The 15,802-nt window shown below is 39.7% G+C and overlaps 1 protein-coding gene across 3 annotated transcripts in view; it reads right to left on the bottom strand.

Moving 5' to 3' along the window:
• Nucleotides 1-904: 904 nt before the first annotated feature.
• The window catches only part of tcn2 (transcobalamin II), a 38,867-nt gene continuing 23,969 nt past the window's right edge, over nt 905-15,802 (bottom strand). For all 3 annotated transcript variants that reach the window (XM_078553937.1, XM_078553938.1, XM_078553939.1), the window contains exons 7-10: nt 13,181-13,352; nt 9,126-9,327; nt 4,442-4,563; nt 905-2,916 (exon numbers count right to left, since the gene is read on the bottom strand). In XM_078553937.1, the coding sequence (XP_078410063.1) occupies nt 2,855-2,916; nt 4,442-4,563; nt 9,126-9,327; nt 13,181-13,352 (558 nt within the window). In that variant the 3' untranslated portion in view covers nt 905-2,854. The remainder of the gene's footprint in view (nt 2,917-4,441; nt 4,564-9,125; nt 9,328-13,180; nt 13,353-15,802) is intronic.

Raw genomic sequence — 15,802 nt, 5'->3', positions numbered from 1 at the left:
GACCAGGAGTCAATATAGCCAGTGAGCTCAGGGGTGATGGGACAATGAGACTTGATGTGAGTTCAGATACCAGCATCAGTTTTAAAATGATCTCACATTTGCAGAAGTGGTCATGGTCAGGTAGACAGAAATAGTCAATAATCAGAGCATCACACACAAAATGGTAAGATCAGTAAAAACCACCAGAACTGGTTGCTATGGCACTTTGTAGGTGTGCTGCAAGCTTTTTTTCTTGAAGTTTAATAAACCCAGGCAGTTGAGCAAAGTCCATGGCTCAAGCCACCATGAAAGTTGAGTAGAGTAGGAGACATGACAAGTTAAATCAAACCAGGGTTTTAAAAGCCGGAAGATTCTAAGAAGTAGCAGGTCTGTTGGAGGTAATATGTTTAACAGACTTAAGGCTCTGTGAAATAAGCATGATGGCGATCATACATTAGGAACACAGGAATTGCTAGTGAAGAGAAGACCAAAGTTACTTCACCTCTTACCAACCTAGGAGCTGTATTACATAACCAAAATGGAGTTATTCACTAATCATAGTGGCTGATAAATCTACAACAGTCCCAGACATAGCACAAGATAAACCACAGTGTTGGAGAGGTCTGGGTACCATACATCCAGAGATGTGATGAAACATCAACCTGATGTTTCTCTCTCCAAAGATGCTGCCTGAACTGCTGAGTATTTCCAGCGTTTTGTTTATATCTCAGATTTCCAGCATCAGTAGTATTTCGCTTTTGCATAGGTCCAAAGTCACCTAGTCCTGTCAAGCAGGCTACACTACCACTGTAATGGCCTGGATGGCAACACAGGTCAATGCAGGAACAGGGGAACAAAGTGACAGCAATATGCTATAAGCTGTGGAACATGTGCATGAACAGAGCAATATAAACAAAAGGCGGCAGAGGTTGACGAATGCTTTTAATAATTAAATTTTATAAAACATCATGATTACAATATTTAGCAACAATGAAAAAGGCATGTAACAACAGTTTGCAGCACCTCAGGCTATGCTGAGACAAAGTTTGGAGCAATTTCCCATCAGCCTCAATCTCCTGCCTCTGACAACATGCAATCAGCACCATGTAACTAGACGTGGTGGTGTGTTACAGTTCACTCAGGAACTGCTGTGGCAACATGCACTTTTACATGCATGTTGTAGTCTGGAGCTATGGACAGTGATGGTCAAGGCCCCAACTTTCATTCCATTACATGGCTGACCAAGACTCTCTCCCGCTCTTCCTGCCTGCCACTGGTGTATGTTGGAAGGATTTGCAGGTTCATACTCATCCTGTTTGGCTGCGTTATAAATGCACCTTCCTTGGCCAACAAGTCCTGGGATGGAACTCGAACCTGGAGCTTCTGGCTCAAAGGCAGGGACACTACCCACTGTACCACAGGGCCTCTTATGGTTACTAGAAGTTCATTTATTAATCAGGTTTATTTACCCATTTGCCAATATTAACCTAACAGCAGGCTACTGAAAAAAAAATCAGTCAAGCAGCATCAGTACAACTTTGCCATGTCAGAGTGAGACTTCCAGGTCTGGTGGGGAAATGATAACATATTCAAGAGTATCTTATGAGCCATGCAGGCTAGAGATCTTGAGTTCAATCACTGATCTGTGCTAAGTTATGTAGCACTAGGAGTGTAATAATTGGTCGCAATGCTCTTGACCAGAAACAAAATTTAACTTCAGTCTGGGAATTCACTATGAATCACTAAACATGGGCTCTTGCTGTAAAATTCATCTGTTATTTCTGGGTGAGGACAATATCTTTCTTGGAGGTGATGCACCCTGCAGTTCAATACCTGCAGACGCTTGCTATCTAGACTCCCAAGTAAAGAACGACCATTTAGATGAGGTAAAAGCAAGCTGCTTGCACAAAGGGAACAAGTATCTTAATTTGACCTTCCCTCACACTAACACCTCCTTAGTCTTTTTCTCACTAAATGTAACTGTGCCAGTTCTTGTTTCTCCTCAGGATACTTTTGTCCCTCTTCTTGACAGAAATAAATTATCAAACAAATTTCTAAAAATCAACACAGCTGACATCGAGGTCTATAAATGTCCAGATTGCTGCACCAGAGTTTAAGAGATCAGTTCAAAGTCCAGTATTTTGGATGCACCAACTGAGAGGAAAGTTACTCGCAAGACGATTTAAGGCAGCGCTGCATTTGGCTGCATATTCTCTGCTTTCAGCCGTCTTGGCTTTTAACTCTACTTCTAAGCACTGTCTCATCTGTTGGTCAACATCATTACATTTTCCCAAAAACCTCATGAAGCTGTGTTCTCTACGGCACTGTTTGAGATGCTTTATGACCAAGTTGCACTGTATCCCAGCAAGTCTTCACTTCCAGAAAAGTAGGGCACACAATAATTTATTTAAAGTGTGGTAAGTCTGAGAGAAACTAGTTGTTCAAGTTGGTTGGCTGCACATTCCTTAGTACAGATGAAACATGGAGGGAGGCTTCACCCACATTAACTGTCTGTGGCAGCAATGGATGAACTTAAAAAGACTGTAACTCATGATGTGATAGTATTGAAGGTCAATTGCTGGGATCTTTGCCAACAAGACTTGATAAATCAGACACTTACCCAACCTGCAGTTGCAGCAGGGGGTGGTTAGTCACCCTCCTTCTTGGGAGTGCCAGTGTCATTGCTTGCTTGAGATATAGGGCCTGCTGTTATGTCAGGGTGAAAAAAGACTAATGATTATGTTTTCTTTTACTTTAAAAATTCTTGATTGCTTAACTTGCTATTTAGGGCTCTGAATTATTCATCAGTCACTGAGCAAACTGGACACAGGTGTGTGGACAACTGAGGTGGAGGACAGGAGCTCAATTTGCACTGCTAGAACTTACTGAGCTGCAGGAGGATGTGTTCTCCTGGCTTCGGGAGATAATCCTGAATCCCTGCAAAGAGAAGATGAAAACACAGCATGAATAAAAATAAATGGCCCCTGTTTGAGCGGCAGTGAGGGACAAGATAATCCGCCATTCAGAAGTTATTAATGTACAATATGTATATCACAAAATACAATTTCCCATGCTTGTGGGTTGGTCCACTTTCAGAGCTATATTAAAAAGGACATATTTATTTACAGCCTTGAATACTAAATCCAGGCTGTCACTTCAATGCTACTTTGTTGGAGGTCTTTCAAATGAGATATTAAACAGGGACCCTGTCTGCTCCCCCAGGTGGGCAGAAATGATCCTATGGCATTAAAAACAGGGAAATTCTCACTGGTCTGTGCTGAGGCAGCATGTTAGAACATTCGAGGTGGCCTCTGCACCACAACAGGAAAGGGTGGAAAAAAGTCAGAATTCCATTTGTTGAATAGCGATTCCTGCTGGAATATGCATGCAATATCAGCAATCAGACTGGGCAGCAGCGCTCCCATTATCAAGCGCTTGCTTGTGGAAATACAGGGGTGACTTTGCAAATCCCATACTCATTATAGCGCATTTCCCTGCTGGGATAATGCAAGATCATGGAATCAAAACTCAGCATAACAGCTGATGGGGAAAGATGGGAAGACAACAGGAAATCAAAAACAATCCAACAAGATAGTGACAGGCTGAGTTGCTTTAATAAAGTTTATTGATACATATATGCATACTCAAATATACATACATTTGCATTCATGTCCATCTTTATGTATGTGTATTGTTTGTATCTGTGAGTGCAAAGTTTGTATTTGCAACATATGTCACGTCTTCATCGGTATAGGCACATGTTCATTTCTGCATCTATGCATCTGTTTATTTTTCTACACCCATTTTTTGTATCATATATATACACACATATGCACACATGGATATGCACACACACACATATATATACACGTATAACACATATATGATGCCTGTTTTTCCCCATCAGTGAAAACTTCTCTCTCTGCTGTTACTCTTGGAAATGAAGACACACTTGCATCCGAATGATACCAGGCTTAAAGCATTAAATCCACGAGGGCAGATTGCATGCATTGACTTGTATTCCCTTTAGTATAGGAAATCAGGTGACCTGATTGCCATGTTTAAAATGATAGAATTAATTTTATTGGGTAGATACAGAAATTGTTTCCTCTGGTGGAGGAATCTACAACAAAGAGACATAATCTTCAAATTTGAGCTAGAACCTTCAGGAGGGAAATCACAAAGGGCTCTTTCCATACAAAGAGTAGTGGAAATTTTGAATGCTCTCCCTGTAAAGGGCTGTAGCTGCTGGAATAATTGGAACTTTTAAGCCTGAAACAGATTTTTGTTAGGTCATCATAGTAAGGGATATGGAGTTAATGTGCAGATCAGCCATGATCTAAAGGAATGGTGAAGCAGGCTTGAAGAGGCAAAATGACCTATTCTTGTACGCAATGTTACTCTTACTGTCAAGTTTACCACTAGATTGAGCCAGTTATCACTGGCCCAAATTACTTCTCACCTTGTTTAAGTGGGGTGTTCTCTCCTGTAATCAGACGCCAATAGGACCTTGAATTATCTTGTGCCTTTAGGTGGTATACTGAGGTCAGGAAAGGTCCCCAAAGAGTCTGCTTGGTCTCAAAGCTACAGGTAGTGGGAAGGAAGCAAATGTTTTAACTGTTACTGAATCAGGAATTCAGCTCCATCAATTGACAAGTTCCTCTCCTGAAAGAGCAAAGACTGAGAAATCATCAGCATCAGAGTCGCAAAGAACAGTGCCGAATTTAATTAAGACTCTCTACATAATCCAGTGGGTAAATGCATCATGTATTAGCTTTACATATCAGATGGGCACAGGTTTGCACTAGGTTGGCTATTCTCTGCCAATGTAGTGGTGAGTGTGCTAGAATTAAATTCAGTGCCACTTACTTAGGCAAAGTGAAAAAAAAGGACCAGGGTTACTGGTCCTAATAACTAGACAGTGGCCTCTTTGCATAGGGACTGGTGTGACTACCAACTGTGGTTAGGCTCTGTGTGATTATTTAATAGTTGAGCAGTCTGCAAACAACTTACAGCGCATATATGTGATGATGCATACTTGGGTGAAGCTCCTCAGAACTTCCGCTCCTGGAGGTTTACCCAGCAAGCCTTCAGTAAAGATTCAGGGAGTGCTGCACTGTTAGTCATGCCAATTTACAGATGAGATGGTGTACCAAGGTCAGAATTTCAGAAGTCCAAAATAACCAATTTTTAAACACTTATTTTACACGATTAAAATTTTCCATCAATTTGCCTTTTGTGTGCTTTGATGTTTTCATTAAAGTTTGCATTTGGAGACTTAAGCCTCTAAAATCTTGCCATACTGTAATGCCACCCTTTGCCAATGGGGGCACCATGCTGCCAGCTCACAAAGCTAATTGCTGCCTGGCAGGTTTCCACGGGTAGTTTCCATTATATATTTGGACATCAAAATTTATAACAGAAACATAAATACAAGGACATGGGGACTGAATTACATCTGTATACCTTGGTTTAGTATCTTCTAACCCTGCTTAAATGCCTTACACTGTTGCATTAAGCAAGAAATAATTAGAGCTTGTAACAAAGGCAGACTTTAATCTCCACATAGACTGGATAAATCAAATCGGCAAAGGTAGTCTGGAAGTTCAGTTTGTAGATTGCTTTTACAACAGTTTCCTAGAACAATACATTGTAGAACCAACCAGGGACAAAGCTATTTTAAATCTAGTATTGTGCAATACTCCCAGGCAGGGTTAATTAGTGACCTCAAAGTAAAAGATTCTCTGGGACAAAGTGAGCATAATACAATTGAATTCTGTATTGGGTCTGACAGTGACATATTCAAGGCCAAAACAAGAATCTTTAACATATAGCCAACTACATAGCTATGAGGAGAGAGCTAGCTAAGGTTGATTGGATGGCTAAATTGAAAGATATGGTGATAAATAAACAGTGGGAAATATTTAAAGAAACTATTGAAAATGTTCAACAAAAACACATGCCATTAAAACAAAAACTCAGTGAGAAAGATTCATCCATATCTTACTAGGGAAGTTAGGGTAGTACTATGTTAAAAGAAGAGGCTTATAATGTTGCAAATAATAGTAATAAGCTGAGGATTGGGTGAGTTTTAAAAACTAGCAAAGGACGACCAAAAAGTTGATTTAAAAGGAAAAATTAGAATGAGAGTAAACTAGCCAGGAACACAAAAACAGATTTTAGGAGTTTTTATGGAAAGCCACTTGGTTCCCTAGAAGCAGACAAGAGAAATCATCATGGGGAATGAGGAAACGGCAGAGGTGCTAAGTAAATATTTTGTGTCTGCATTCACAGTAAAAGATACAAATTGCATACCAGGAAATACACATACATAAATACGAAATAAAAATTATATACCAGTATAACCAAAAGACTAATAAGAGTGAGGAACTTAAGGTATCAGCAGAGAAAAAGCCTTAGAAAAACGTAAAGGACTAAGAGCTAACAAATCCCCAGGACCTGATCGCCTACATCCTAGGGTTCTAAAAGAGGTACCTGCAGAGATAGGGGATGCACTGGCTATAATGTTGCCAAATTCCTTAGATTCTGGAACAGTCCCATCAGATTGGAAGTTAACAAATGTAACACATTTCAAGACAGGGAGAGAGAAAACTGTGAACTACAGTTAGCCTGACATCAATCATCAGGAAAATGCTGGAATTTGTTATTCAGGGTGTCATAACAATGTCACTTAGAAAATCATAGAATGATCAGAAAATCAACAATGGTTTTACAAAAGGGAAATTATGTTTGACAAATTTATTAGCTTTTTGAGGATGTTACTGGTAAGGTAGATAAAGGAGAGCCAGTGGATGTAGGCAGACTTGGATTTCAAAAAGGCTTTGATAAGGTGCGAAAGAAAGGGTTAATACAAGATAAAGGCTCATGAAGTTGGGAGTAAACATCAGCATGGATAGATGTTTGGTTAATGATGATTGGACAGGAAACCAGTTAGGCTAACTAGTGGAGTGCTACAAAGATCAGTGAGAGGTGTCAGCTGTGGCTCAGTTCATAGCACCCTCGCCTTTGAGTCAGAAGGTTGTGGGTTCATGTCCCACTCCCGGAAAAAAAAACCCAAGAACTGTGAATGTACTCGAAAGAGTTACATGAGATCTGTTGATAACTCGAAAGAGTTACAAAGATCAGTGCTAGGACCTCAGATATTTACATTCTATATTAATGGCTTAGATAAAGGGACTGAGAGTAACATATCCAAGTCTGTTGACGATACAAAGCTCGGTGGAAATTCTACCTACGAGGAGGACATAAAGTGGCTGCAAAGAGATAAAGACAGGTTAACTCAGTGGAAAACAGGTAAAATGTGAGGAAGTGTGAGCTTATTCACTTTGGTAGTAAGAATAGAAAAGCATGATATAAGTTAGCAGGCAGGTACAGCAAGCAATTATGAGGGCAAATGGCATCTTGGCCTTTATTGCAAAAGGACCGGAGTACAAGGGTAAGGAAGCCTTGCTACAATTGCATAAGGCTTTGGTGAAACCAAACCTGGTGTATTATTAGAGTTTTGGTCTCCATACTTAAGGAAGGGTATATCTGCCTTTGAGGTGGCTCTGCGAAGGTTCAATAGATTGGTTCCTGGGTGGAGACAGTTGTCCTATGATGAAAGGCTGAGTAAATTGGCATATACTCTCTGAAGTTTAGAAGGTTGAGAGGTTGATTGAAACATTCAAGATTCTGAAGGGGCTTGATGGTGTAGACATTGACAGGTTGTTTCCCCTGGCTGGGGAATCTAGAATATGAGGGCACAGTCTCAGGATAAGGAGTTGATCATTTAGGAATGAGATGAGGAGAAATTTCTTCACTTAGAGGGCTGTGAATCTTTGGAATTCTCTATCTCAGAAGATGGTAAATGCTCCATTGCTGAGTAGATTTAAGACAGAGAGAAACAGATTTTGATCTCTTAGGGAATACAGGGGAAGAAAAAGGGAGCAGTTGGGAAAATGGAGTTGAGAGAGAAGATATCCTTGAGATACCCTGTTCTCCACTGTGTGTATATTATATATAAACCCAGCTGTTTACTAGTGTGTATTCTCTATATATCCTTCTACCCCATGCACAGTGTCCATTAACTTCTGCACATTAGTAACTTTAAGATCCAAAATGGCAGGAAAGGGCTTCCTCCTCATGTGGAGTCAAGGGACAAGTAACAGTATTAATAGCAAGCTGGCTACAAAACAGAGTGTAGGATCAGCACTAGGACCACTGCTGTTCAATACTTTTTTATAAATGATTTGGATTCAGAAATCAGAAGTACAATTTTAAAATTTGCAGACGAAACCAAGTTGGGGAATGTGGTTTATGAGGAGGACTGCAACAAAATACAGCTTAGTAAACTTGCAGAATGGGCATGTATTTGGCAAATGAGCTTCAATATAGTTAATTGAAGTAATGCATTTTGGTGGGAAAAATAAGGAGGGAAATAAGTGGCTAAGTGTAGTAGAGAAGCAGAGGATTCTGGGGGTGCAAATACACAAATGACTAAAGTGGAGATGTAGGTTAACAAGACCATAAAAGGCATTTAACACACTGGGGTTCATTACTTGAGGGACAGAATCAAAAAGTAGAGTGGTGTTAAAATTGTATAGAATCTTTGTTATCTGGACTTGGAGCTCTAGTCTCCATGTTATAAAATGATACAGAGGCACTGGAGAAGGTGCAAAAGAATGATACCAGATATACCTACTAGGAAACATTAAACAGACTGGAGAAGGCTGAAAGGCGACCTGTTAGAGGTCTTCAAAATTACAAAAGGGTTTGATACGGTAGATGTACGTTGAGAATAGTTTTTGCTTTCAAAGCAGGCCAGAACTAGGGGCCATGAAATATAGGGCAATCACTAATAGATCCAATAGAGAATTTAGGAGAAACTTCTTAATCCAGACAGTGAAACACAGTAACCCAAGAACTAGCTGAAGTGATTAATATATATGTATTTAAAAGGGACACCAGATAAATACACTAGGAATAAAATAATGGGAGCGATATGTTGAGGGGATTAGGTGAAATAGAACAGGAGCAGGCCTGTGGGATGCATAAATACTGGCATAGACTTGTTCTGGCAAATGGCCTGTTTCTGTGCTGCAAATACTATGCAAGGCATTGAAACATTCAGGAAATTCTGATCTTACTTGAAATTTTTGTCAACATTTTGTGCTTCCTTCAATACTCCAAGGAGAGACATCTGGTCAAGAAGTGGCACCTTGACTGTGCGACTGAAAGTCCTGTTTAAGTTTTTCACAGTGAGATCAACAAACCATGTCTGATGGTTTGAGTTAGGCTCAGTACTGTTGTCAGTGGTCTCTGCTTTCGAGAGTATCTGCTTCAGGCCACCTGTTCAATGAGGGAAGCAGTTATTCAGGCCGTATTATTGAAATGTAACCACACAGAGACCATGTTTGGACTTGTGGGTTTTTCCCCACCTGCATCGCACCTCACCTCCCACCCCCCAACCACCACCACCCCTCAACACTGATCTTGTTTCTGTCATCATTAGGCGGGATGAAATTATACCTTGTGACTCACAGAAGTTTAAAATAATCACACTTTAAAACTCCAACCCTTCATCAAATGCATTTCTCAGATCTCACCATGTGCTGTGGACTGATACATTGTTAGTTTGATATACAGACTGAAGTGCACTAGTGAGCGATGTGGCACTCTGGATGCTTATGTATACATACACATGAACATATAGTTCCTAAATCATACTGGAATAATATAACAATATAACATCCCTCTTTCTTTAAAAAAATGCCCCTATATATTAATATAACTTCCAATCATTAACTTTTTTATATTATATCTATACTAAAAGAAAATTAACAATAGAGTGTTATAAATAAATTGAACACCTTAGTCTTTTATAGCTTGTTTTCTTTTCTCAAAAACATTATGCAAGGATCTCAGAGGTGGTAGGATATTCCCCCATCTCTTGGATTTGGTAGTTCTTGTTGTAACATGCCTTTAAGGGATAGCAGCATGCCATCACTAGAGGGGAAATGTGTCATCAACATGCAGCAGGTCAATTTCTTCAGTTCTATTTACTCCAGTTCTGGCAGACATCCCGATCCAAGTAAAGTAGAGGATATTGAGACCATGCCAACTCCTCAAGATAAGGGCGATCTTCGAAGATGTCTAGGCCTCTTTAATTTCTTGTCTGCATACATTCCCAATTTTGCTCAAAAATTGTCCTCGCTAAGGGAATTGTTGAGAAAGGAGCTGCCTTTCCTCTGGCATGAAGACCACCAATACCTCTCTGAAGCACTGAAACAGTCATTATCAGAAACATCAACATTGCAACTTGACGATCCTAGGGAGGCAGCTACCCTGGAGATAGAAAAGTCTGGGAGCATGCATACTACAAAAAAGCAAACCGATGGCATTTGCTTCAAAATCTCTATCCATAACGCAATCAAACTGCTTCAACATTGAGCGGGAAACATTAGCTTTAGCGTTTGAGTCATGCATTTTCATACCTAATTATTTGGCAAAAGATTTGTGGTAGAGATCGACCACAATCCACTAAAGATGATTTGGTGAAAACCATTGACTAGTGCAGTGCCAAGATTGTCACGACTCTTGATAAAGATTCAAGATTATGACTGTGAGATTAGGTACAAGCCAGGTAACTTTGGATACTCTTAGCCAATTACCTAACCCAGCAAAAATAGAAGATATATCCTTGGATCTACAAGTTGACTTCATTGACATCGAACTCGATGATGTTCTCCAAATTGATGTGGTGCATATTGCGCAACACAAATGCCAGCAGCTACAAGAATAAATGGCAAAAGATTCTACACTGCAGAAACTGTGGGAAACCATCACAGAAAGATGGTCTGATTCAATTTAGCCTGTGCACGAACATGTGAGACCATTTTGGATCAACTGGGATGAGTTAGGCATCTCCCAGGGAGTCATTTTTAAAGCCAGGCAGGTCATCATACGGAATGTTTATGACCTGATATCCTTCAACAACTTCATCACTCACACGTGGGCATTGCTTGGGTAAGAAGACTTACAAGAGAAAAACAAAAATAAAGATACCTGGAAAAACTCAGCAGGTCTGACAGCATCTGCGGAGAGGAATACAGTTAACGTTTCGAGTCCATATGACTCTTCAACAGAACTAAGGAAAAATAGAAGAGAGGTGAAATATAAGCTCCAGCATCCGCAGTTTTTTGTCTTTAGACTTACATGAGACACAGTCTATTGGCCGGGTATGAACAATGGCATTGAAGTCGTCAATGACATTAGTGACATTGACTCCACATGAAGTTCCTCACTATCCTTGGTTCGAAGTCACATCCAATCTCTTTCATGTCCATGGACTGAGTTCATGGTCATCATTGACCACTTTATCAAGTATCCCATTATTTGACAATTGCACCATACGTCAAGCATAACTGTCGCACACATTCCTAGTGCTATTTTCCGTTTATTTGGTGTACCTAGAGAGATCATTATGGACAATGGCCTGCAATTTATTGGTAAGCTATTTTAGGATGAGAGAGAGAAGTGGAATTTTGTCCACCCTACTATTTCTCCTCATTACCCTAGATCTAATGGCCTACCTGAACAAATAATTTGCACTGCGAAATCCCTAATTCTCAAATGTAGATAGGCCAAGCAAGATCTACACATTACAATGTTACACCTGAGAGCAAAGCCTTTAAGTGCAACTATTCCATCATCAACAGAGCTCATGTTTGGAAGACCAACACGTACCAATTTACCTACTCTTACCCATTCTACTCTCTCAGAAACTAGACAACAACTTTTAAAACTGCAAGTGGAAATGACCAATGTGCACGATAGAAATGCAGGCATAGAATTGCCAAGTTTACAATTGGGACAACAACTTTGCATCAGGATTCAACAGAAAGTATTAGGTATCTAATTTTCTCAATCTAATCTAAATGGGGCCAATGTCACTGGACTAGTTATCTATTAATCCAGAGTCCCAGGCTAATTCTCTGGGACACGAATTCAAATCCCACCATGGCAGCTGGTGGAATTTAAACTCAATTTATAAATCTGGAATCGGAAACTAGTCTCAGTAATAGCAACCACGACCACCAATACCTCTTCGAAGCTCTGAAACTGTCATTATCAGAAACATCAATATTGTAATTTGACGATCCTAGGGAGACAGCTACCCTTGAGACAGAAAGGTCTGGAAACATGCATGCTACAAAAAAGCAAACCGATTGCATTTACTTCTAAAGCTTTGTCCAACATCACGTGGGAAACATTAGCTTTAGCATTTGGAGTCATGCATTTTCACGCCTATTTGGCAAAAGATTTTTGGTAGAGACCGATCACTATCCACTGGAGATGATTTGGTGAAAACCATTGACCAGTGCAGCACCAAGATTGCAATGTCTCTTGATAAAGATTCATGATTATGATTGTGACATTAAGTACAAGCCAGGTAACTTGATGGTTACATTGGATACCCTTAGCATCATTGATTGTCATAAAAACCCATCTGGTTCACTAATGTCCTTTAGGGAAGGAAACCTGCTGTCCTTACCCGCTCTGGCCTACATGCGACTCCAGACCCACAGGAATGTGGTCAACTCTTAACTGCCCTCTACAATGACCGAGAAAGTCAGTTTTAGGGCAATTAGGGATGGGCAACAAATGCTGGCCTTACCAGTGACACCCACATCCCATGCAAGAATTAAAAAAAAAATCAGCATTTATTTCATTTATAATGCTCAGGTTTTACTCACGGACACCTGCTGCCACCATGTTATGTCTTGTAGTTCTCAGAAGTTTAAAATAATCACACTTTTAAATACAAATGCAGGAGCTTCATCAAACACATTTCTCAGATCACATCCTGTACTGTGGACTGGTACATTGTTAGTTCCATACACAGGCTGTAGGGCAGCCTGGATACTTACATATACATAAGCAGGAACGTATAGTTCCTAAACCATATTGCAATAATAACAATATAACAGAAGCAATGGCTAAACTCTACTTTGTGGCTGTGAAGAGGGAGGATCAGTCCTCAAGCTCCTTTCTTTTTAAACAAATCCATGTAATACGTTACCTTGGCAGCTTGCTGTCCTCCCTCTCCAGCTAAGCAACAATTCACTACAGTGATTCACCTTGCTTTCTTAGCAGCTTAGCAATAATAGCTTATCTTAGTAAGATCTCATCCTTTGCTTACCATTCTCATTCCTGCAGTCTATCTGGCCAATATCCAGGTAGGTTTTTTGATATAGAACAGGTAATAGTTGAGACAGTGCCATTGGATTATTAAAGGTTCCATTTTGGGCCTCAATCAGCAGTTTCTCTTTTCCCTTTAACCATCTTTCGTTATCTCCCATAGCCAACAGAGCCTAAAAGCAACAGATTATTAATGTTCAGTGTTAACACCACTTGTATAATTTACAGGTGAGGATTTGTTCTGGGTAACAGCCATTATTTAAATAATACACTGGGATCAGTGGGGCGCAAGAGTTGGGGTGTAATGACAGCCCAGGAGAACAGCAGGATACCAACAGCATATACTGGAAAATGGACAGAATAAAGAACACATGCTTTGGAACATCAGTGTTAGAATTTCTGGGCCCTTTAGAACTTTGAGCTCAATGTCCAGGAACACTCCAGTAAGCAAGCTGCTGTTCTACATGAACCACAGGCACCAACATTTGACATTACCCACAGAATACTGGGCATTGTAGTGCCACCCAGGCTGTTAACAAACCCACTTATTAATGTAAATTGATCATTGGGAATTACATGAGTCCACTTGTGATTAAGGTTGCCAACCCTCCAGGGTTGAGTCCCCAGGAAATAAAGATTAATCTCAGGACACTGCTGCAAGTAACCCAGGGGGAAAAAGTCATAGGTGCATTCACAAACGCTTTCTTTGAACACTTTTATCTGATGCGATAAAAGGCTGTTTGACTTGACTATCAAGAATCATCCAATGATATAACAGAGATTCCATTCGCTTTTCAATTGGGGTGGGAAGGTGAAATGCCACAAGGATAGAGGAGCGTGGCAACCAATGGCAGAGTATGGGAACAGGGTACTTGGAGATCATACAATGACACCTCCAGGAATATGTCCAATTCCTTTGGATATCAACTTGATCAGACCATGTGACATAGGCTACAATCAATGCAGCTACTAATGCACCAGATTTGTTAAAAGTAGAAATTAAACTATAGCAAGATATCAAAAGAACAGATTTAATTAATTTAAAACATTTAACCCAGACATTCTCAGTTTATCAAAACAATAAAATGCACAACACTTTACCAACACTTCTGTCATGAAGCTATTAATGTATATAATATTTTGGAAAATATTTTTCTTTTAAAATAGAGGTTTAGCCTGCGGGTGTGTCTTAATTGGATTAAAGTCAGATAGTCCGGGTGCTTTGATATGTACTAGTTTGAGATGTAAACAGAGAGGTAGAGTGCACTTGCATTTTTTGAATACAGCATTCAAGGAGTGGGGTGAAAACTTGACACTTATCTAGCAGATACCAAGCCATATGTTTATATTACTAATAAAATTGGTACTATGAACAGGTTTTCATTGTTAAAAGGTGAAGTTCAAAGAGGCTGGTGAGACAATGAGAATTTGAAATCAATCAATTGGTATAACTTCAGCAGAGGCAATGTAAGATCAAAAGGCAGCTGTAAGCCTCCACCTGGCTCCACAGTGAAAAGAACCTCATTTTGAATTCGTAACGTAAAAATGCTTTGCCTGGTGTTAGGTTAAGTTTATGGGTTGCTGTTGCCTTAACAGAAATTAGTTTGGGTATTTGTTAAAAGTTATGATAGTAGTAATTTGTAGCCATGTGTATATATATTTTAACCTGTGTAAATTAATAAAATGCTTCAATTAGTTTAATGTAAAGCCTCGAGAACTGGTGGTCTGATTCCTGAATTTAGAGTCACATCTCAAACATAATACTTAAAATTATAGGTTATGACAGTTGTTTAAAGTTTCCCTCTGGGATTTTTAAATAACTCCGCTTTACCAACTGCATCGGTCATAACAACTTCTAAGAATATTGAACTTAAACCAGCATTCAAAACTCAAAATCTATGTACAAGATAGATTGTATCCCGCACAATCTTAACATGCTCATTTCCACATTGATGAAACAAAAGGAACTGAATCTAGGCTGTTGAACATATTTGCCCGGGAATGGAATGGTCAGTCAACTTCTCTGATGGAAGTACCCAGTAGTTCAACCTCTGCCATGAGAAATTATGTGACTCCATGTTAGTTTATACAGGCATCGAAGACAGCTAATGCATAAGCTAAAGATGAGATGGCAGCCTCCCCACCTCATTCTGCATTCATAGAAACAGGCTATTCAGCCCATCATATCTGCACTGGCTCTTTCAAGGAGCTATCCATGAAGTTCTAAACTGCTGGTCTTTCCCCATAGCCCTGCAAGTTTTCTTTCCAAATATATAATCAATATTCTTCTGAAAGCTACTATTGAATTTGCGTCTACTACCTTTTCAGGTTCCCTGATTTTTCACCGATTATCTTCAATCTATGTCCTCTAGTTATCAACACTGCTGCCACTGGAAACAGATTCTTCTTTAGCTATTCATTCCAAATTATGAAAGATTTTTGATAGTGATGGATTGAAGAGACAGCCCCATTTTTCACCAAGCTAAAACTCCCTTTTGACTCAATTGATTATTTGCAGAACAAATCAAACGGTTGAATTAAGCCATCCCTATTCGGCTGTATGCCAGCTCTTGACAGTTTTCGATCAAGGCATATATGTATAAGGAGAATTTTCTGTCTCAGA

This window comes from Cetorhinus maximus, chromosome 12 (genome assembly GCF_964194155.1).
Source record: "Cetorhinus maximus chromosome 12, sCetMax3.hap1.1, whole genome shotgun sequence".
NCBI classification, from domain to species: domain Eukaryota; kingdom Metazoa; phylum Chordata; class Chondrichthyes; order Lamniformes; family Cetorhinidae; genus Cetorhinus; species Cetorhinus maximus.
Note: the sequence above shows the minus strand (reverse complement) of the source record. Positions and strands in the feature narration are given on the sequence as shown.